The sequence below is a fragment of the Megalops cyprinoides genome, chromosome 6 (assembly GCF_013368585.1).
Source record: "Megalops cyprinoides isolate fMegCyp1 chromosome 6, fMegCyp1.pri, whole genome shotgun sequence".
NCBI lineage: Eukaryota > Metazoa > Chordata > Actinopteri > Elopiformes > Megalopidae > Megalops > Megalops cyprinoides.
In genome coordinates this window covers 6,974,609-6,999,155 of record NC_050588.1, presented here as the reverse complement: position 1 = coordinate 6,999,155, position 24,547 = coordinate 6,974,609, and the positions used below count along the sequence as shown (strand labels likewise).

Below are 24,547 nucleotides of genomic sequence, written 5' to 3'. Positions count from 1 at the left end.
CTACTCCTCCTCCTCGTAGGCCTGGGGCCGCAGGAGAACGCTGTGGTAGCTCTTAATGCAGGAGAAAGCTGTCGGAGGGATGAGACGGCGGTTGATCAGGTTGTTCTCCAGGTGAACGGAGACCAGGGGTGAGTCTTCACTGACTCTGGTGTCACAGATGGAGTTCATGGGCACATACCTGGAGAGGCAAGAGCATTCTCACTACTGTTTTTATCAAATGGAGGGATAAGGTCTGTTGGCAGGGAGAGGAACTTGGACTTAAGTGTTTTTTTCTTTTTTTGGTAGCAATTGTTCCCTTTGGTCTCATTTAAAAGCAGCTGGGTGAGAGCGACATTGTGATGGTACAAGAAATGGTTCTATGTGCTTTGGCTACACACAATTTATCATCATTTCACCAGCGTAATTATGGGTTTATGAGCTTAAACACTATGAGAAATTTTTCATGGAAAAGTAATACTTAATGACAAAAACATTTCACTAAACATTACACAGAGGAGTTTTTTTATTATAATCATTACAATAAGGATCTTATAATGAATTTTCAAACATCACTTTCTGTGCCTTTGTCTCATCAGATGGTTTGCCTTAGCTTGGCTACGCTGTTTTTTCACAGGAGAAAATTAAATACTTATTTCTTCCAAACAATCTCATTTACTGTTCTTTTCTGCTCCAGGACAGCTGAACAGGGCAGAAAAGGTCAAGGCCCTAGAGGTGGATGTTGTGGAAATGAAAAGGGAGAGAGGAGGCCCTGAGTGTTTGTGGGCCTGAGTAAAATTGAGGAAGGAGGGTGACTGCCAGTGAGAGAAGGACTAACTTTGGCAAAAAAAAAAAAACCTCAAAAAACATAAATGATAATGCTGCATAGAAATAAAACTCAAATTCCATGGAATATCCTCCTTCTGAAAGAGTTATTATTGGTGTGATGAAGGACCTACAAGTTGTGCCAAAGCTTTAAAGCAAAATATAACAGCAAAGTAGTGGATGTTCTTCTATATATGTAATATGGAGTAGTAATCAGAGCGGCAGTAAACAAATCATAAAGCCACCCTTCTGTCTCGCTCTGGCGCAGATGGATGTTTAAGCTGGTATCCCTAAGATGGCATCTTTCGTTTGTGTGTGTGTATGTGTGAGTGTGTGTGTGGTACATTTAATTTTGACTGCCTTCTGACACGCATTCAGCATGGCTCTCGCTCTCTGACTCCAACTCCAATCTTTTCTTTCTCACTCCACTTCCATGTCTTCAGCCCCTGGCAATGAAAACTCTAAAATCCCGTGGGATTGTGAAAGGGCGCACACTGAAATATCTGTACCAGCTTTGCGCCGCACATTTCTCTATTAGCGAAGTGCTATGCTAATAGACCTCCCACAATGGTTTAGTCAATGAAATTGGAACAATAGTTAACGTCCACACATCTGAAAAAAAGCTATAAGGACCAGAGGATGCATATTTATGAGATCTGTTTTTAATTTAAAAACACAGACACATAGGCCCTGGCAGAAGCTGATGTGGAAGGGGATCATCAGATGAGAGGTGGAAAAACCAAGGCTGATGGGCACAGGGCTTCCAAAACGAGGCCCTCAAATATGTTAATGTGTCTGAGTCTTACCTTAGCTTCACTTCCATATTTATGAGATCAATCCAAACAAGATGCTGAGCCTACTTTCATAGATTTATCATTGTGCCAAGCCTCAGCACACACCTCCCCACTTTCATAAGTAAATAATTTTCATGGCTTATCTATATAAAGCATGTTCTTGTTTCAACATTTTGGTTAAATACAGAGGCGGGTGCGCTGAGTGCAGACCGAATCCTACATGTGTTTGAAATTGGTCATTTCATTTGCCAAAAATGGCTGGGAGCCCACGCAGGTGGAACAAATCAGCTCCATTCCTCTGGAGAGAGAGGTGAGTGGGTAGGGTCTTGTAGTCACAGTAGGTGGCATGCATGAATATTGGAGGATTACACTCGCTATTCCCTATGATTCAGCACACAAGCTGCCGCGGTGAGACGACCCTAACGTGTAACTGCCAGTAACAACATTGACTGCAAAAGGGCAGAGGTTCAGGGATCAAAAGAACTTTACCAGAAAAATTTATAAAAGACCCGCACTTAGCAGCTTTTCATAAAAAACGATTCAACAGTTCCTGCATGCTGCCTTCATCAATAAAACGGCTTTTCTTTGGGAGTGAACTAACTAGGTTAACTAGGTGTTACAGCACAGAGAGGTAGCTGCAGATAAGGTGGAGCAGAGGTGAGAGCTACCTGATGAGGTTGTGGTTGAGCCTCAGGAGCTGCAGGGACTTCAGCAGCAGCAGGCCCCGGGGGACGGACCGCAGCCGGTTGTGGTCCAGGAGCAGCTCGGTCAACGAGCGGTACAGGCCCAGGAAGGACACCCCGTGTATGCCGTCGGCGGTCAGCCGGTTGTGGGACAGGTTGAGGGACTCCAGCCCCGGCCGCAGGTGGCCGAAGACGTACCCGGGGATGCGCTCAATTTGGTTGTGGTGCAAGGTGAGCTGGCGCAGGGCTGTTGGCAGGAAGGAGGGCACGTGGACCAGCTTGTTGTGGGAAAGATCCAGGGCTTCTAGCTTGCTGGGAATTCAAAGGAAAAACATGCAAAGCCTCTCTGAGATGACATCTGTGTTTGACTTGCCAAGAAAGTTCTGAGAAGAACTCAAGGGACCAATGCTCTTACTGGTGCTCACAGACAAGTTTATTCCACATTTAGGATAATTTTCCCCCATCCTCTATTCCATCTGTCTCTCTCTCTTTCCCCTCTTTAGACTCACTCTTTACAACTTCTTATTAACATGAAAACATCTGCCTACATACAAACAACCTTGTTTGTGCCAAAGTGAAACAAAAAAATTAGTTTGTATTGTACCAGATACCGTTTTCCCAAATATGACAGCTGCTTTCAGTTCAATACCAAGGAGTTTGTTATGTTACGGATTTCAAATGGGCAAGACATTGGACTGTCTTGCCCATTGTAACTGTAACAAGCTAAAAACCCAACACATGTAAACTGTCTCACAGGCCTTTGCAAAATCATTTCACTTAGTTAATATGGAGTAAAATGCTGTTAGGCATGCAGTAATGGTACATGAGGTGTGCCCCAGGTTTGCTCATTGAGCCCCATGCAAAGTTATGTAACATGTATGCAAACCTGCATAGTATAGGTCTGCACTGCTGGACTCCTTAGACTCCACGTACATAAAAGCGCAGTGGGACATACAGTAATTTTATAACTTAAGGATATGAGGTGATTGCGATTGTTATGGAATGTTCATTAAACACGGAATTCACCTCGAGAGCTTCCGTTTTGCTTTGCATGAACATGAGCGTTCTATCTTGCTTTTATTGACTGGGTGCTGTTAATTGGACGGCTTAGCTACAACGCATTATTTACTGGGACGCTCTCCCAGCAAGGGGCTTGTTCTTTCAAGTGCAATGGCAGGGCCTGTTCTGTATTGGTGAGGATTTACTTGCTGTTTATTGCTGGTGTGGCACAAGCCAATTCGAGACACGCTGTGCCTGAGGCTGTGTCGTGCCTGTGCATTCATGGGGTTTTCTCTCATCCAGACTGACTTACAAAAGTGCAAACAAAATGGACAGGCAGAGCAGAGACCATACTAAATCATGTCACAATCCGACGGCAGTAATCATTACATTACATACCACATTCTGTTAAATGCCGTAGTAGGTGCAAGGGGAAGTTTGAGGATTTGTAAATGTAGGACTGAGTATGTTGTGTCAATTCTTTTGTAGTGCTGCTACTGTATGTACAACCCTGTGATGTCAGCATTAAACTACACCAGCTCCATCCCCTATATATCCCTGAACAGAACAGTATTTTACCCTAGTTTTTATCTCACATTTCCTGGTGGTTATGCACTGTTGGTTATGGGTACAAAATTCTAGCAGAAACTTTCAAACCCCAATGTTGATCGCGAACAGGACTTGGACACCAAAGGGCTACTTCTTCATGTTTACAAATGCGCCCTGTGCAAACAGGTTCAAACTGGGATATTCCGGATCAGTGCGGATGCCAGAGTGTGCCTGCTTCTGGGATACATGCTGAACTCCACACAGCTCTTATAAAGAGTGGAACATGATTCCACAGAGGCTAATCAACGTCACTGTGACATCCATACTCGGCTGGGTACAAGCGCTGGCAGATGCTGAAAGGGGCTGTCATTTTCACTTGATCGCTAAATGCAAAATATGGAGCCCATGGCGATTGTGGTTTTTCTTCATGGAGAGTTAGAATTTTCTCTCATGAAAGAAAATAACCATTCCTAATGTCTGTGTATGTATATATGTGTAATATGTATTATATCACATTACACAAGTAATGTGTAATATATATATATATTACATATATGTACATTACATATGTGTACGTGTGTGTGTGTATATATGTTATTAACATATATATGTTGTATAAATATATATGTTAATAACTGTATTAATATAAAATTAAGAGGTATACAGTTGCAAGGTTCATTAATAAGTTACAAGAATTCTTGAAATTGTTTCTTCAACAGTGGTGTTGTTAAATGTTAACACAACGCAACTGTAAATTTTTTATTATGGAGGCTGTGAAAAATTCATTGAGTTTAATGACAGGAGGTGCATAATACAAAACTTTGTGTGAAACCCTACTTTACCGAAAATCTAAAAAAAATTATTCATGATGCACATTGAAAAGCAAGGAACATTTCGTGGTGCAGAAATTTCCTTCTGCTATTTTAACTCTTTTTTTATTCCTCTTCCTTAAACATGAGTGATAAACAGACATTATAATATCATAAATTTCCTTTTTTTTGTTTCCCCAATCACCTCCTAAGCCTTCAGATGACTGAACAATAACAACAACAATAATTATATTCACAAAGCACTTTACTGTGAAGCAGGGGAGTCACCTCCACCACTACTAATGTGTAGCACCTACCTGGGTGATGCAGGGCAGCCATTTTGTGCCAGAACACTCACCACACATGAGCTGAGGTGGAGAGGGAGGGGGCTAATTAACCAATTACATTGGAGGATTGTTGGATGACCAGACTGAAAGAACCTGATTGTGAATTTAGCACCAAGGATCCCTCCTACTCTTTGTGAGAAGTGCCTTGCGATCTTTAGTGATCACAGAAGTAAGGACCTTGATTTAACTTCTGAAAGAACTCATCTAATGGATGAATGCTTTAATGAATACTTATTGATACTCCCAAAAATTTTAGTTGCAGCAAAGAGCTTTCCATGTCACTTTGTTGTATCCACCACCTTCTGTGATCCATGTCATGCCCCTTCTGTTTGCTGGCGCTAGACGGGCGCACTGATATGATTGATACAAATTCAAAGTCCACACATTAAGCTTGGAGAATTAAGCCTTTAGAATCCATATTTAAGTGTTTCGGTAATCACAAACAGTCTTCAACAACATAATCTCCTACAATCCATAGAGGGGGAGGAGAAATACAGCAATGCATTCTGGGAAACAGGTTGAGGGTGGTTACAAAACCAGGATATGATTTCAAAGGAACTTACAATTCTATTGCAACTTTATGGTGTTCAAAGTTACCTTGTTAACTTGAACCTTACCAAAGATACCTTGGACACTCAAATGAAAATGCCTCCACTATCTATAAGAAGACTTGTACTGTCTGATAATGGGGAGTCAGTTACAGTTGAGCACTGAGTGACAGTGTATAGCATGCTAAAGTTGTTTTGTCACCATGAATTCGTAAGCAATGTCCTCTTTTCAACAAAAAACTAGAAGTATGACAATATAAATCCTAACTTTCGACTCAAACAAATAACACATGTGAATATTCATAACAAGAAAAAGGTTACTAGAGAGAGAAATGACAGAATCAAACAATCCATTAAATCAGTGTGGTTATGATATTTTTTTTCCCGAATTTGAGACAACCGTCACACTCCCTGGATAAAATGCTGGCCTGGTAGTTAAGAAGCCTTCAGATGTTCATTTCCACATGCTTTTAATTTCAACGCTGCACAAAAGAGGAGATGTATCCAATTTTAAAGGACGCACTTGGGTCCATCTAGCCTGGCTCGGTCAGCTGAGAGCTGATTGGTCCATCCAGGCTGCCCTGACTCGAGCCTTGCGAGCAGCGTTTACCTGTGCATTTTTGCAAATGGAGCGGTATGTAAAATCTTATTTATTTTATCCTTATTTTATTGAATAGCGGGAGAGCCTGTGAATCTGCTCCACCGCGGCTGCACCTTCACGTGTGAAACATGCCTCTGACGTGCTGCCGTGCTCCGAGCCAGCGCTAAACCGTCGAGACAGGGGCCAAAAACAATCATGAGCAGCCGCCCCCCCCAGGCACTCTCTCCGCTAACGCGAACCAGGAGACGAGCTATCCTGTGGCCACCCCACCGCGCTCGCCAACGCAGATCCAACTGCGCTTATGCCAGGGTTACACAACTACCATTATATAACCGGGGCTTACGCGACCACGGGGCCTTTGTTCGGCAGACGCGCGCGGCTCCAATTCCGCGGTCGACTTTTCGTCAATCCTTTTCATCAATAGGTCATCAGTCCCGCGGAGAGATGATGCCACTGATAGGGTAGCTAGGAAAACAGTGCCGAATTTCACTCATGCAGTGAGAGGCATTATGAGCGTTTCCCTTCTGTTGAACAGTCACCACTTTCCCAGGATGAGTTTCGGAGCTTCCTTGTAAATTCTGTGAGCAATTTGCACAGCTGAGTTTTTCCTACTGTAAGTGAGGTGAAGAGCCTTTCTCAAATAAACAGCAGCCTACCGCACATTCAAACCCGCGACTGGCAGCTCTCCCAACACCTGTCAGTTTTGGCGCCAGGCAACCCACACCACGGACAGGAGCAATAATTTAACGGTCAGATGTATTGTGGTGAACTTTAACACTATACTACGATACTGAAAATGGAATACAAATAAATTGTCAAGGTTTCTGATTAAAGGGTTAAAGTCGCTGATTGTTGGTAGAAGTATGTAGAGTATGACATACATCAGATTACATGATCGTTTCATTATGCAGACAAATGACTTATTTTAGTTTATGGATGTGCCCCATCACCCCTTTTCATAACCATAAAATATATTTGTTGTTTCATGGCTTTCAAACGGTCAAGATGCTGGACTGGATACTGTAAAAATCTAAAAATCCAACACATGTGAATTGTTTTGGAGGGAACAAAGAAGACTTTTCATAATCATAAAATATAACCGGAATAAGTCATTGCAAGTGAGATGGGGGATACAATTGCATTCAATAGGTCATTGAATCAAATATTGTATGTTTAGCTGTACAATTGTTGAAAGTCCATCCAAATGTGTAACCTTGTCTTTAAAATCTGGCAGAAGCTATATGCAAGAGCATACTAGCCCTTGATATAATGAGTTGACATAGAGTTGTTAGAGCATAAACTTCTGGTTTTAATACATTAGAACAAACGCTCAAAACATTAAACACTAAACTATGCCACTTCAAAGATGACTGCCCTGCTGTATAACTTTGCATTTTAAAATGCTATAGGTCAGGGAGCAGTTTTGAGTTTTCTGTTCTTTCAGTTGAAATTTAGTCTGCATAGTTGGGAGTTTAGGTGAAATATACACATCAGATCACTGGACCTGAATTACTGGTATATACTTTGGGTATACCTTTTGTTTTATTTCCACATACAACACCAGGCCAGCCCATCTAGTGATGACTGCCACCAAAGAAATTTCACTGTTATTTGTAATAACAATCTCAGTGCGTGCATGTGTGTGAGTGTTCCAGATTCAGAATATGTGTTTGTGTGCAAGTAAATGTGCTCCACATCTGCACAGATCTGCAGGTGGTAAGTCATTTTTCCCTGAGGCACAGACTCTTTATGTAACCCATTATGAAACTGTTACGTCCGGCCTAAAGCCACAACGGCATTCTGAAGAATGCTTTCTCATTTACCACATATTTATCATTTCCAAAAAGATACACAGGTGAAATATACAGTTGTCTCGGGTACCCGAGTTGCGGTTTTCTTTATAGGCAGCATTGTTTTGCTGACCATGGCTTGCTTCTTAAATTAGAAGGTTGGGAAAGTAGGCATTGTTAATACACGCACTTCATCCTAATGCACAGTTTAACATTTTAATCAGACTGTACTTAAGCTATTAGGATAACGTTTATGGCACAGCAGGGCTGTCCCAGGCTTCCTACATGGCCTCTGTGGCCTCTTGTATGTGCTGGGTTTTGTCCCGGCTAATCTCTTCATCAGTAATTGCGGACATGTACCACCATAAATGTGGTCTTTAAACAGATTTTTTACAGGATGCGGGTTTGGCTCATTACCATTTGCAGGTGTTTACTTTCACTAACCAGATGCCCACGCTGTCAGCCATTACGGCTCCAGGGTGACTCCTTCAGTCATTCAGTCAATGAGTCACTTTGACAAATATACTCTCCCTCTGAGGGCATTGCCACAGATCATACTACAGGAAATAAATGCATTAGTGACGTGATAATTGATCCAGTTGATGACTACATGAAACAAACCTGGAACTATTTCTTCATGGCACAAATAGCTGTGTTTCTGACACAATGTGGCTTTATAGGGTAGATGACTGAAAGTGGTCCATTTATACTAGAGATTTATTACCACTGGATTGCACAAAAGACTGAGTCTGAGTAGTCATGACCAAAACAAATATTCCAAGAAGATATGCGATTTGCGGTTAAAATATACTTTCAGAGAAGTCTTTTGTCTTGTTTGTCATATTTTACAGTGGGTGACAGATCTTCCCCGTCTCTCCATGTTGCCAAAACAGTCTACAGCATCCTTGTTCCCCAACCACTTCGTTTTTTTTCTTAAACACCATCTCAGATCAGTCCCCATAATCTCCGCCCGATATTTCAACTCACAAACCAGAACCCACCATTCCCTTCTCTGAAGCCCTACACATTCCCTGTCAACACCCCCTTAACTTTTACACCCCTCATCCTCAATACCTACTTCTCTTTGCTTTTGGGAGTGTGTCAGTCTCACTCCCTCTGCTTCCCCTGTATCTCTTTTGCCTTGTAAACCCTACCACCACCCCTTCCCTCCACACAAACACACACACGCACACACACACACACACACATACACGCACACACACACACACAAACAACATCCCAAACAAACTGAGCCTCCACTCCCTGTCCTCACCCCTGTCCTAATTAGAAACAAATGGTGTGATGAGGGAGAGAGGGAACAGGCCTCTGGGGTCTGCTCTGGCACTGTGGGACTTGCTCCCATGCGTTCTAATCCGCTGGTATTTCCTTCAATAAAAGAGTAGCGGGGGTCGGCCGGAGATGGGTTGCCTCTCTTATCTACTGTCAAAGGGGGACGTAGAGACTGCAATATCAGTCCCCCAGTAGATACCCACTCCGGATCTCTGAGAGCTTAAGCAAACAAATGAAAAGCATCTGAAGTCACAGCAGCATCCAGTTGTACATGCATATGCATGTCTTTCGGGCGCAAATTCCTCCCATTGAAAAAGGACAAAAAAATCCAGTAAAATGTTTTGCAGACTGTATATAACTGTGTCAACCCTGACCCCACACATAAATCCCAGCGGATTCTGATCTGGTCTGGAACTTGTGAACCAAAGGCAACATAAAGTCAGCAAGTCAGCAGTCAGCATCGCTGAAACTCCGGGGGTGGCTTGGGGGGGGGCGGGGGGGGCGGCGGCGGGGTGTGACGGTGACGTTTACAGTGCGAGACAGGCGCCCCGCTGCCTCTGACGGACAGCCGGGATTTACTGCACTGTAACGCGAGCCAGCCTGCGGCCCACACCGGACACAGTGCTAGGAAAATAAACACAACAGGTTCTGGGGAAACATAATTTCGCTGACTGTGAATCGGAGCGGGACGCTCAGGAAAACATTGCGGGAGGGAGCTCTGGGGCTCAGCGTGAGAGCCACGCTCTCAGGAGCGAGACGTCAGAAAGAGTTGAAACAGTTTTGAAAGAGTTAGAGGGTTTAGCAGGCATTTAGATTGAAGCGCATCGGGCCTCAGGAGAGATATGAGTTTCAGTTCAGAGCAAGAGGCAGCTGGCAGACCCCCGGGGATATCACAACCTGCTGGGGCAAAGGAAAACTGAATTTCTCTCACCAGCCGCAGCTCTGAGTGAACAGATAGCGGTTATCATACTCAAATGTACTAGCTACCTGTTTCAAAGGCTCATGGTTTTCCATTTAAAACCATCAAATCCTCTTAAAAGAAAGGTCACTGCAATAAAAAAAGTACATTTTCATCTGCACCACATTAATAACAATGAAAGTTATGCCTGGATTCAGTCAAAACCACAAAGTTACCATCTTAACCATCTTAAGTTAAAAAGTCACTTGTAATTTAATCGGGTTTTCTTTCTTCTGAATCCCATTTTCCTGTAGACGTCTCACTGGTTTTGCTTGAATCCAGGGTGAGTGTGGCTGAGAAGAATGCTTGTGTTAAGGCCATATTCAAACTCATTTAAGGTTGTCTTTATTTCCACAGTAAATTCCCAGGTCCCTGCATCTCTCTTTTGGTACATAATGTAGTACTGTCCTCAGAGGAGATTCCAGGCCTTGGCTTCTTGTGTGGGCTGAACGATGCTGGGAAGTCCACCTTAAAATGTTTCTCTAGGGGAGTGGTTGGAATAGCACATAGTAAATAGTAACTCCCACTTGTTTCTGAGGTAGATTTGTAATTGGTTTATTTTGCAGTGGGGTTGATGTTAACTTGGGGATGCTGTCCCAGTAGCCTCACCATTGAGACTCTGTTGAACACTAACACATTGCTGGTTTTCACTCAATCCAACAGAAGCCTTCTGGATTCTATGGTCTTAAGGGATTGGGTCCTGCCCCCAATAAGGTATCTGTAGGTTTGCGGAAATATTTCTCGTTTTGCTCATCTTCTGAGCCCTTAAAACAAACCCCTAAAGCAGGAAGGTCAAATGACCTTGAGAGCTAAATTCCGGATTTGTCGTCTGCAAGAGGTTACCCTCAGCTGGTTGTTATTTATTAAGGTGTAAAGCTGTCACACCAGCTCTCAGGACTTATCATCAAATAAAATCCCCTGTGCTTTCCAAATAAAAACCCAACAAAACTGGCTTTTCACTTTGGTGTTTCTCTTGTTCTTACAAACAGTGCCAGTCACAGGCTTTTACATAAATATTGTCTTAATAAATTTACTATCCATCCATTCATACATTCATTCATTTATTGCTTTTTATCTATGTAATGATAATGTACTCAGTGCATAAGATGTACATTTTCCCAAAAAAGTGCTACATGAGTTATTACTACCGTTTTAATTGTTATGTACTTTCAACCCCCAAGACTGAGGGGAAGGAAAAAGGAAACAGACAGAAGAGGGGAGACAAAATAACAACCCCACCACCACCCAAATAAATAGCAATGCCCCTTAAATCAACCAGCTATGAAAAGCATTAGCAAACGAGGCGTGATCGACTTGGAGTCATGGAGCTGAATCGAAAAAATATGGCTGGAGGGATCGCATTAAAAACAGAGGTCAAAACCAGAGTCTGACACTGTACTGCTGAATAATGCTGTTTTTATGGAGAAATTAAAATTCTGAGAAAATAATGATGCAGGGCTCCCAATTCGACACAGCAGGCAGACGGGCACTCCCCTGACGGCCCTGAGCCCGGACTGTGCCTCTCCACATCCAAAAAGCGTCTCAGGGCTCCCATGATCCCACGGTCCTCCAAGCAGAGTTAAGCTAATTTGGCTTTTTGGTTCAACCCTGGCGATATTTTTGTTTGGTTCACAGGTAATTTGGAAAGTTTGTTGCAAATGCTGGATTTAGTCCAGCCGCATGTTTTTGAGTGGATAGGACTCCCATTGAGAAGCAGCAGTATAATCACCCTGACCCCAGGGACTGGTAATATGACTCATAATCCATAGCAGTTTGAGCCATTCCTGATTTCACTAGAAGCGCAAGCTGCCTGTCAGTAGCTTCCAGTAACCTGGAATGGCTGGGGGTTCCATTTTGTCCCTGTCAACCTAGGACTGCAACTTCACATTCACTTTAACAGTCCAAAGTTTGAGAGTCCAGGACTCTAACTATTACTGTGCATTGCCAGTGTGATGAGACAGGGCATGATTGGGCACCTTTTGATCACTGAGATCGTTTCATATAAATATGAAAGATGGGAGTGCCAAATGATACTGTGTGACATAACACATAGAAAAGGAGCACATTTATGAACCATAAAAAACTCAGTGGTTGGTACACACACACTGCTTAAGGGAACCATGGCTCACACTGGCCAGTGATTCTAATCCAAATCTCTGCTGCAGTTACCCATGCCTGCTTACTTTGATATCATAGGCTCAGTCTTATTCACTGTAGTCTAAACCAAATCAAAATTTAAGATTTAAGTTACATACATTACAGTTTTTTTTATTATGATGCTTTCTTTAACAAACATTTAATCCCTATCAATCTGTGTCATGTATGTCAGTGTGCTGGTGCCAGACTGACACACTGACTGATCAGTGGTGACTCATCCAGAAATGACTGGTCTTGTAGCCAGAATCAGCCAGAATTTAATGGTACCACTGCAGTGACCATAGAAGGCATAATTCCTTCTTCTTTCTAACCTTTAACTGTGGTATACTCTGTTCAAGAACGACGGATGCCTTTCCTGGTGGTGCTATCTAAGGAATATTATAATTAACGCCTTTTCACGTCTCTAAATGTGGAACAGGACGTCTTGGCCCAGGGCGGTCGTAAACACCAGTTTCTACAATCCAAACCTTTAGTCAAAATCACATAGTCCTGACCAGGGCCTTTCCACATTGTGGTTTGACATACAGTGATAAGCTCTTTCTGTCCTTGCTCTTTACTGCTTGGTCTCTATGCTCTCTCTCTCTCAATCTCAACAGCACATGAGCATATGTTGAAGAATTCAGTGACACCACCACAATGTATGCATTCCGGAAGATCCTTGTGTGGTTCTCAAGGATACCGAGGCAACAAAAGCACAGTGGAATTGACCACATCTGAGCAAATCAAATACACCGTATGCCCCAAGAATGGATTGCTGTCGTCTCAGCATGTAGGTTCATTAATCATTCTTTTTTATATGTCTCCAGATGCCATGTCTGTGTAATCACCTGCCATTTACTTGATTAACAAATTTGTCCCAGGGGTCACAACACAGATAATTATGAATTTTACAGAAAGAATTTTACAGCTGGATCATTTTACAGATGAGGATGCAAATCTTTGTCTCCACACAAATGGAGCAGTACTGCACCTTACACTAATCTGTCATTGAGTTTGCAAGTAGTCATGGGAAAAAGAAAAGGAAAAAAGTATCTTGTTTTCAATATGGCATTGCCCGAAGGTAAACAGTTATGGTTTCCGTGGTAACTGATCTTTCTTTTGCTTTCCATAGGTTGTAAATGGTTAATCTTTTTCATGTTTTGTGTTAGCAACTCCTAAAAAGGTAATATTCTATAATCACTACTGGCTTGCTTTGCATCTGGTTGTAAGATCATTAGATGCTGCATAGTAATAGAATTAATAAACTACTTTTGCACAGAGGCAGTAAAATGATTTAATTTTACATAAGATACACAAACAGGTATGTGTCCACAACCGTCAAAAAACCAAAATGTTTGTTATTGTTGGTTTTCATTTTGTTGGGTGCAACTAAAATTACTTAAAACTGCAGTTAAAACAACGTCTATATTCTTTTTGCAGTAGCCAGTTTTCAGTTGAGGGAAGGTATCTGACTGGACACAGTGGGAACAGTGCTCTCTCTTGTGGTTTGTTAAGGAACTACATTCTAAAGTTTAAGCAAGCACTCAGACATTAAAGGGCAACTTCATCAGAAATCAGAAAGTTTAGCATGGTGTTACTTTCCTTACAATTTAGTAGGCATTCACAGAGAAAAACAAAAAAATCCCTGCTTCACTCAACAGGAATGTCATGCACTGATGTCATCTCTAATGCACGAGCAATGAATGATCAATTGATTTGTACCTCCCCGCAACAATCGAATCTTTTCCAAATCTGTATATGTAAATCTATCCTGAATTCTTTAAGTCATTTAGTATTTGCTGCAATGTTTTTTTTTTTTTTTATCTTAGCAGAGACCATGTATAATCCTTATAACTTCCTTCTTGTCTGCCTTCAGTTTCCAGAATGCACTTTGATTGAGTTAAAATTCCAAAAAAAATTCTGAACAGCACAATGCAAATCAGCTTGGCATGCATGGAGCAGACTATATTTATATATTAGCATAGTGTTCAGTGTTCAGGCATTTAGATGATCAAGGTCAGTTTTTAAAGCATGAGTATTAACAGCCTAATTTGCAGAGAGAAGGAGATGCGGAGCAAAGGCGTTTGTATAGGTTCTCTGAAGAAGACTGGGAAGCCTGAAAAGGATTTCACACTAACTTTTGGTCAAGTGTTCATTCATATGGCAAGTGATCTGATGTGGAAAAACTACATGGACATCCACTGGTATAACGGTAAGTTAGGGTTGATATTTGATAAACAGCAATGCCAGCATGAGGATGATTAAAAGAGAGCTACATTGTACACATTCACTGTCATCGCCAAGTGATTGTCGGCAGTGAGAGGAAGACACAGGGACACAGGTAATGCTCTGCCCAACAAATGCTGAAACCTGAACCCCAATGACACGGTCACACTTACGGCAGGTGTATCCAGGCCCGAGGCGCGATGCGGTCCTCCCGTATGCGGTTATGGCTCAGATCCAGGACCTTCAGCTCCACCGTCTTATTGAGAATCCCTTCATGCACCTCCTCCACTCGATTCTCTGACAGGTGCAGCTCCTGGAAGCACAGGTTTGGTGTTCATGTTCAAAATGTTGCGGGCCCCACTACAGTACAATATTAAGGATGTCATAATACGATCAACATACATAATTTACATTAAAGGCCACAAGCGCATCATACTATTGCACCTCTACATGTATGTGGCAGTAACAAAAGGATGTGTTAAGGTCTTGTAAATGACTTGAATTGTAAACCACCACAGCTTGGTACTCTTGCACCTATTGATATACTGTACTGTATTACCCACCCCTACTGCATAATGTATTGTACAGTGCAGTAACAATTGTTTTAAGTTCAGTTCCTTTTATGTTTGTGTGACAAATCCAGGAGGGCACCAAGCGATGATCTCAGTAGTTCGGGATTTAAGGTAAGTAAGGGGTCAGTGTTATGAGTTGTTGGCCATCGCTGCTTGATACTTTTGCGGTTAATATACTGTACTGTTGCATTATATGTATGTATTGTATGCATCACCAATATCTAATGTATAATCATGTATGATGGAGTAACAGTTAATGTATTTACATTTACGTTACTGTGGCAAAAACAAGGAGACACAAAATCACACCATTATCATCATTGATGAATTTGATATGCAAATGCGAATGGCTTACACTGTCGGCCACCAATACCTGATCCTGCTGTACTTGCCGAAATGCCTCGGTTTCTCACTGACCTGGAGGGAAGGGGGTAGTCCGGATGGGATGGCGCGGAACTTGTTCTTGTCCAGCCGCAGGTAGATGATCACCCTGAGGGGTCTGAAGGCCAGCGGGGACACGTTCCCATCATGGAAACCGTTGCCCTCCAGCTCCAGCGTCAGCAGTTTGGACAAACCTGAGGACGACCGGAGGCATGACTCCCACCCACGCCTGTGTCAAGCCAAATGTGTACCCCTTTCCTAGCTGTTTTGCTGCAGAACTGGAACACGCCACTGTACTGACACACATGGTAATGGTTACACACACCGCTCTGATAAAAATCTCTTCCCGAAATGTCAACATTGTCCGACGAAAATTCACCACTGTGTGAATTTTGTGGTAGATGAGTGTGCAGGATTCTTTTTTTCACGCACCCTTACTAAAACTATAGCCCGACATACCCACATTCAGTAACATAATGGCGCTGGCTGTTTGGGGATATGCTCAGCGCTGCAATGCCTTAAAATGAATGGGACAAAGAACTATTTAGTGTGTCCACCAGGACTATTTAGCATGTGGGTATCGCAGCTGGCATTTTTTGTTTGCCAGTTCGGCACACATTGGTAAAGGCAGAGAATCAAGTAAAACAGAATCGTGGGGATGCTTAGGTGGCCAAATTGAGAAAACCAGAGTGGAATTTTGGCCCGAACAGCAGAGTTATGTCCTGACTCTGCAGTGCGACGGCAATGGAATTCAGAGTGAGTGCAGGACATCTGTTTCCTCTAAAAGATGGCATCACCCCATGCCCCTGTCACTACACTGGGGACTCTGTTTATTGTATGTGTGCCATCCATACATTCACAGTGACCCATATACTTATACGGACCCACATAGCACCTCAAGCATATGTACACACACGCACGCACACACACACACGCACATGCACGTACGCATGCATGCAGACAATTACCCATGGCACACACACACACACACACACACACCTTTGAAGCTATGTGGTGTTAGGCTCCTGATCTTGTTATCGTTAATCTTGAGCTCCTCCAGGGATGTTGGCAGTCGTGGGATCTTTGTCAAATTGTTCCCATCCAGGTTTATCCTTTTCAGCTTTGTCAGATTCTGTATCAAGTCAAAGAATTGCGTGCTGTCATCATGCATGGTAAGAAAAACACCACACGGTACAAAAAAGTGAGCATATGTACAGAATCAGTGTGTTATTCTGCTATATGTATACCGTGTTACACAACTTCTGTGTCACTGAAAATGTCTCTCCTGAATCCCAGTGCAATTGAAGAAATCAGTTTCTGTTTCTCTGTGAAACACATAGGAGAAATATGTTTTTAACCATGCAAAATTAGCTTTAAGACACATTTGTTCTTGCATTTGGAGGTGGCTATCTGACCAAGCACAAACAAACAAATTGCTGTTACATCATCAAAGAGTTTGAGTGGCAGGGTAGGACCTCTAATGACTGGATGATGCTTACATTGAATTTGCAGTGAAGAAGGATATACAGGACCACGTGAAACGACAGGCACATTATCCATCCCAATCCCTGCTGTTTGTGACTGGTGTATTTGTCCCATTTTTGGGCAGTGTTTGTTGGCTTCCTTTTTATGTTTTTATCCATGAATAGTCTGGAAATTGGGATGTTTCCACTTCGCTGTACGTAACACACTGTGTTGATCAAATTCAGCAGGTCTTTGATTGCCATTACCATGACATGGTGCATGTCTGACTAAAGGTATGACCCTAGGTCCTTATCCAAAGCATCAATGGAACTCCTGTCCTGTCTCTTCACATTGGGGGGGGGGGGGGGGGTGATGTCACCTTCTCTCGTGATCAGCACCACTGCAGTAATAAGTGGATTTACTTTGTGTGAGCCAAAAAATCTTTTTAAAGGGAGAAACATTTTATCAGCATCTTGTTTTGATACTGACATTAATGGTATTTTGAAGCTTTCCCCCCTGTTTCTTTAATCTGGCCTTGTTATTGCCAATCTGTACCCCATTGCAACATCCTCTGTACTGATTATGAAATGCACTTTTCCTATTCTCCCTCATGCAGCCAATGGGCATTTCACACTCTACAGGTCATACAGCGCACAACAAGAGAAAACACCCATAGGTAGTGTAAAGATGCCAGCTGATGCATCATTCATTAAAAAAGAGAGTAAAAAAAACAAATACAGCAAACAACTACCTAACCAGCTAAAGTCACCAACAAACCAGCAGCTCAATCCCTCTCTACTGCAGGTAGACCAAGTCTTTTCATATTTACCACTTAGTCAGTTGTAGCTCATTATCCAACTGCTGGCCTCACAAACACATTCACCACAGAGTGAATTTACCAGTGTAGAGTAATACTGTTGTTGATTTTGTAAAGGTAGGAAACCTTTTTGCAGTTATACACATTAAGAAAAAATTACTGACTTAAACAATTTTTAGACCAGCACAGGTTATGTGGGGATAATGTGAAGGCCTTTCCTTCACAGGCAGGATAGATGCATCCATTACTGACCTCCCCTGAGCAACAAGTCCTTAAAGAGTACTAATGAGTGGTGTAATGAGGCGAACCCTGGCTGGAGACATCAACCCAGTCCCGGTGGAATGAAGCCAAATATGTCCTGCCACTGTGAACCCCTAAAATCAGCTTTTGACTCGAGGTTGCAGTGTGTTGAACTTTGCCATGCAGCATGCACTCAAGTGTCTTTGCCAGCTCAACCACTCAGGAGCCCCGTTAATTCTATCTCTTGTCTGAGCTATCCAATGTGGTTCCATTTCCTGCTCTGACCACGGCGGTTACACAAGTGCACCCTATTAGAAAATGAAACTTCATCACATTAGACGATGTGGACTCCGACTACTGGCAACTACATTATGCTGGATTTTGACAGCTCTCGCAAATTCTGTGAAAAAACTCTCAAAGCTGCATCATCAGAGAGAATACCCTTGGAATGATGTTAAAATATAGTTAGCGTAGGCTTCAAAACACAAAGACTGATATTTAAAAGGCTTGTGACTCATTTCATCTGCATGTCTAATCTCTTGGAAGATGCAACTGGAACTACATCATCAACAGGACAGGATGTCCATTAACAATGGATGATTTAAAAGAAGTTAAACTTAAACCTATTCTCAGCAGATCCTCATCAGTTAAAAAAGGAAAAAAAAAAACAAATATCCAGCCACTTTTAATGCCACACTTCACCAAGACTCGGGAAGACCAGGAGCTAGGTAGGGTGCTTCACTGTGTGTGGTCCATGGCCAATTTTATAGAAATTCCATCTGTGACATAGTCTTGAGCATTGTTTATCAGTTACAAGCTACTGTCATAACTGAACATGAAAAAAGTAATGACATGCATTTAACATGTTAAAATTGATTTTGAGGACCTGGCACCACACGGGTATGATCGTTAACACCTTCAAAACCGAGTTTACCACAGCAGTGTCTTTCTGCAGGATTTTTAGATTTCTGCAAACGTCCATTTGGAGAAATCTGCTCTATGTGGGTTGCTGCAGAGCTCCAGGTCAATTATATCTAAAAATGAGTGCTGTGTCAGGCAGTGGCCGCACTCACACAAAGTAATGCAGCGTGTCCCTGTCCAAGTAGAACAGCCAGTCTCTCTGGATCTGTCATTTGTGGGAAACGAGGGAAGGGATACTGTAAAATTTCTGTGTATTTGTTCCTCATTTGGGAGCATTTGCTGCAGAGACCACAGCCCCAGCCCTCTGTGATGGGTCCAGGATTTTCTGCGTTTGACTTTCCCAATGGTCAGTCTGTGGTCACAGAGACCGCGTGTGGTCAGGATACGTCTCTACCTTGTATCTGCAGCGATGGGGATATGCTCCACAAGGGTGTGGTTTCTTCTCATGGTCGGATTGATCTATTTTGGGAATTAGATGACTCTGGTAGGACTGGCATAATGTTAGGTTGCCATCAATGGCCATAGCACTCTGCTTTGATGCTTTATTTCCAGATTATGGGTTAGTTGAAAAGTGTGTTTTAATTCAAAGGTGGTCATGGGACTTGAAGTCCTAAAGGCTACAGAGTATTCTTAATTGCTATGGCAGCCCCCATCAATGTGTAGCCTCACCTGTATGGTGCACTCCAGGTACTTTCTGCTTCTGACAACAGATCTAAGTTTAGCTTTCCCACCCCAAATCCAAACCACAACCATTATGAGTAAAACGTATATTCTGATCCAGGATCAGTTGCTAAAGGCAGAAAGAACCTATACTGGGTGATGCACAGTAGCCATTTTTACAGCACTCTACTCAAGCTGTAGCTGAGAGAAAAGGATAGAGTAGACTCAGGGATGATTATGAGAGCAAATGGATATTTGCTAAGGACATCAGAGAACCTTTTCCTAAGGGTAATTGTATCCAGTCGGTGCCAAGTACACAAAATGATATTAGCTGTGACAATCATAACGGGTCGACCGAGTCTGGCTTTTGTCATTAGCTTAGTTGACATGGCTAATTTTGTATGTGTGCTCATCTTTATGCTACTTTTGACAAAAGTATATTCAAAAACAAAAAAAAAAGTTTTTGTTGGCACTTGTCAAGAGACAAATTGTGTTCCTATGACTTAATTGATTAATACACACAACCAATATGAATCTGTCCAGCAATGTCACATGTGATTTTTTATAAAATATGCATTTTCTTACAATACAAATGTAAAATTCATGATACCACCTCTTCTAGGTTCTGCTGAAATAGAGATAATTTCAGATTATCTCTTTCCATTCAGTGACTAAAGTCACAAAATGTCTCTTGGCTACTGGCCTCACCCTGGGCAGCTGTGCTTTGGCGGTTGGCGGGGACATTCTGTGTGGAGATGCTGGGCTTAAGGGACTTCGCACAGCTGTGAGGCCTGGGTACATGTGGACGTCCGCAATATCTGCGCTGTTTTTAGAAACACCCTCTGTGTTGACCGCTGATTTTTTTTGTTTGTTTTCCCTTATAACCACGGTGCTACGATGACTCAGTCCTGGCGCGTCAGCCCAGACAGCGCCGGGTCCTGCCCCTGCTTTTATAACGGGGCAGAGGCTTGGCTCGTCCCAGTGGCCCACAGGGGCGGGCCCGGGGCATTGTGTATCCTAGCCAGGCGTTAGTGCCACCCCCTGGAGCACCGTCGAGATGGCGACAGCGCTCTGCGCTTTTTGGAAACTGTTAACAGTGTTAGCCGGCCCCGCCTTCTCCGTCCGAGGACTTACCCGAAACACCCCGATGCTCAGGGAGGAGTCCTCCAGTTTATTCTTGCTGAGATCCAGCCACTCCAAGTTGGGCAGCCCAGCTAGGCCCCGGGGCGGGAGCTTGCTGATCTTGTTGTCTACGTTGAGGACCGAACAGAACGCACAGTTATGTCCAAGAGCAGTGTCACGCAGAAGTGCACAGAGGTATTAATCGCATTACAGTTACAGGCAGCGATGGGTGACGGAAGCTTCTTAAACCCAGGGATGGGCGGAGCTCACGTGCTGTCAATCACTGCCTTCTCTGAGTGAATCTCTGTGGCAGCACACAATGATTGGTGCAAATCAGTGCAAATGACTGGTAACCCATTTTGGGACTCAGGAAGCCTCATCACTAGTTACAGTGGTCTCTGTGTGTTTGCTCTCAAAATGACTGAACATATTTTATGGGAAATTGAACTAATACAGCACTGCAGGGTGCTGTGAAGTTTAAATGTTCACACACAGTCTCCTCTCAAAAATATCTGTTTTAAAGACACATAATAGAGAATGATGTTTTGATGCAAGCAGGATTTTCATTAGTATGTCTCTGCTTGAAATGTTGTCCTTAACTGTGTCCTACTTAAGTACATTGTCCTGGGACCAAACAGTGCACGGACTTCTAATTTCTTCTTTATGCATTCTTTCTGCCCAGAACCTGAATACAGTGGATGCTGCACGGTGTATGCTTTCTGTTCATTCTCGCCATTCACCTGCCAGGTAGAGAGTTTTGACGCCCAGGTCGGTGATGATGGGCAGGTGAGCCATCCCCACGCTGCCGCAGGCGATCAGAGACTCGGACAGCAGGCACCCGGCGGGGAGGGACTCCATGAAGCCGGTTCTGTTGAAGACGGAGCTGGGGAAGCGCTCGGGGGGCGGCGTGGTCTCGCACTCCTTCTCCTTCCCCTCCTCTTCCTCCTCGTCCTCGTCATCGTCGTCCTCGTCTTCGTCGTCCTCGTCGTCATCATCGTCGTCTTTTTGTTTCTTTCCGCTCTGAGTTTTCTTCACCGCCACGGCGCTGCTGTCGACCGCTCCGGCCGCCTCCCTCCCCTTTGCCAGAGGCGGCTTCCCCGCCTTCACCACCTTCGGCATCTCCACCTTCGTCCCAGCTTCCTGCTTCCTTCCGATTGTTGCCACCCTCTTTGTCAGCTACCCAGAGGACCACACAACAAAGAAGGTTGGAAAGAACCTGGGCAACAGCGCTGGGACCTCAGCAGCCATTGTATGAGATGCATACATACAAATACGATTGTACATGCATTTTTATGACAGGTAGGTTACAAGAGGGCATCACACCAGCTTCACCTCCAGAGACAGACTCAGACATCGTGGGAATACTAAGGGCTCAGTTTTTACACACAAAATAAATCAGTCAGGGCACAGCCATCACCAACAAATTGGATCTACGCTGGCACCGCCCCTCTCTGCCCTGATGCCACGCCTTTTCACACACGCTCGTATCGCACGCACACACGCTCACGCTCACGCTCACGCTCACCTCCTTCACCGTAACGGACCCTGTCTCTTGCTGCTTGTGCTTCGCCTCGGCCACATTCCTCCTGAGCACGGCGGGAGAGAGCTGCAGCCTGCCGCTCCCGTCGCCTCTCCCGTCAGCCCTCCTCCTCGCTTTCATCCCCGCCTTCAATGCTACCTTCCGGGGCGGTCCCCTCTCCCCATGGGCCGGGGACTTAGGGGTGAGAGGATCTGCATGAAGATATATGCATGAGCCCAATGCATGCATGAACCCAGAAACTGGGTCAGGAATTCGGAATCCAGGCCGCAAATAAATTGAGACATTATCTGACCTACTGATCTAAATGTGAACCTGATGCTGGCAGTGATTTCACCTTTCAGGGAGCCAAAATGCTTGCCAATAGCATAATTTCCAGTGGATGTGTATTTAAATGAATCATCCTAAGAGTCAAAGTCCAGCCTGTGTTTGGGTTACATTACATTACAGCAACAGAGGTTGTAATCATACACACCCAGCTACACACTGTACAAAGTTTTCCTTATTTTCCCACTTTAAGATTGTCACTCCTTAAAAACACACAAGATTAAAGTTCCCAACTGTAATCTCATTATAAACAATATCATGACGAGAGAATACTTAAAAAGAGAAAACAGGGATCACATAAGATTCTGAAAATTGTTAAGAAAATGTATCTCCTATGCTCTTATTTTACAATGAACTCTTTTGTAATGCAAAATTTTCTCTTGTGGCAAAATCTTAATTTTCAGTGTACATCTAATGTAAAAAAAAAATTAGTCATTCCCATCACTGAAACAGTCATTCACAAAAAGCAGTTATTCCCACCATTGAAACAGTCATTCACAAAAAGCAGTCATTTCCATCACTGAAAGAGTCATTCACAAAAAGCAGTTATTCCCACCATTGAAACAGTCATTCACAAAAAGCAGTCATTTCCATCACTGAAAGAGTCATTCACAAAAAGCTGTCATTCCCGTGGCTACTACAGTGTTTATCTGGTCACCACGAGGGTCACCCATGTTATCTTACCATCATTGGCGCAGGGAGTGGAGCGACAGCGCGGAACTCCACTCTGACAAAGGCACACAGAGCAAGGCTCAGGAGACCAGACCGATCCCTCAAACAGATAGATCCCATTCACCAGGCACTGGCCACCGCTCCCTGGTGCACAGACACATACCATATAGGGTTACATGACCCACAGTCCTCCTGCCCAACATCTGACATTGTCCATATAAGCACTTCTCTGCTGACTGGTCCTGCATCAGAATCAAAACTTTGTACTAAATTGTCGAGGTCAGGATCGGGTGGAGACAAGCTGATCTCAGATCTGCTGTCGGAGTGTGGAAACCGTCCGCAGCGATGCCGCCACTCACCTGGGGGGAGAGTTCTGCCGGGCACAGGTGTATCCAGGGCAACCGCTGCCGGGTCACGGGTGCTCCTCTCCTCCGGGCCTCTCCTGGTCGGAAGTTTCCCGTTAGCAACAGCGGCTACGGTGCACGCGCAGAGACACAAGAGCACTGTCCCGTACATCGCGCCGAGCAAGCCTCTCTCCCACAGCCTCTGCGTCTGCGTCTGCTGGGGGAATCCTGCAAAGCTAAACCCACGGTTTAGGACCTTTGTGGCAGGACCTTTAAATGCTCTCCTCCATGAAGCACGTTTACCCCGCATGCACACACAAACGCACACACACTTACAAAAAACTCCAAGGTGAAGGGGGACGGAGGGGAAGGAGGAAGGGACGTTAGGAAGAGGGAAAAAAAAAACATAAAAGGAAAACATTTCCAACAAAGCTCCTCATTCATTCCTCCTTTAAAAAAACACCTACCTCTTCTCTGCCCCCCTCTCTCCTTACACACACCCCCTTCCCAACAGATCCCCCGTCTTAAACAAACAAACCAAGGTGGAGCTTCAGCGAGAGAAAGCCTATCTGAGACACGATTATGATGATGACACCGAATGGCACGAGCGAATGGGCCTGGAAATGGGTCTGTTTTAGTGCTTTGCGGCACACCGAGCAGACAGAATTAGGTAGGGAAACTGCATGGATTGCTTTTTTTTTTGCATCTTACTGTAGGCATCCCAGGTTGGCTGCACTCCGCTGGCAGTGTATGTTTGAAAAGGAATAAGGTCTTGCAGAGAGTGAAAGGAAGCTTTGTCTCTCCTGTCCCCCCTCACCCCGCCCCCACGCCTACCACACACACACACACACACACACACACACATACACACATACACACACATACACACATACACATAAGCACACGCGCGCGCACGCACACACACACACACACACACACACACACACACAAAAGAAAGA

The 24,547-nt window shown here is 43.8% G+C and overlaps 1 protein-coding gene across 1 annotated transcript; it reads right to left on the bottom strand.

Moving 5' to 3' along the window:
* On the bottom strand, positions 1–23,760 carry si:dkey-32e6.6 (extracellular matrix protein 2). The gene is made up of 10 exons (XM_036530710.1): positions 23,604–23,760; positions 23,257–23,388; positions 22,216–22,439; positions 21,449–21,884; positions 20,721–20,836; positions 16,484–16,616; positions 15,521–15,678; positions 14,705–14,844; positions 2,264–2,590; positions 1–178 (listed from the first exon to the last, which is right to left on the bottom strand). Exons 1-10 carry the CDS (start codon positions 23,758–23,760, stop codon positions 1–3), a joined length of 2,001 nt encoding a protein of 666 aa, XP_036386603.1.
* Between the last annotated feature and the right edge of the window lie 787 nt (positions 23,761–24,547).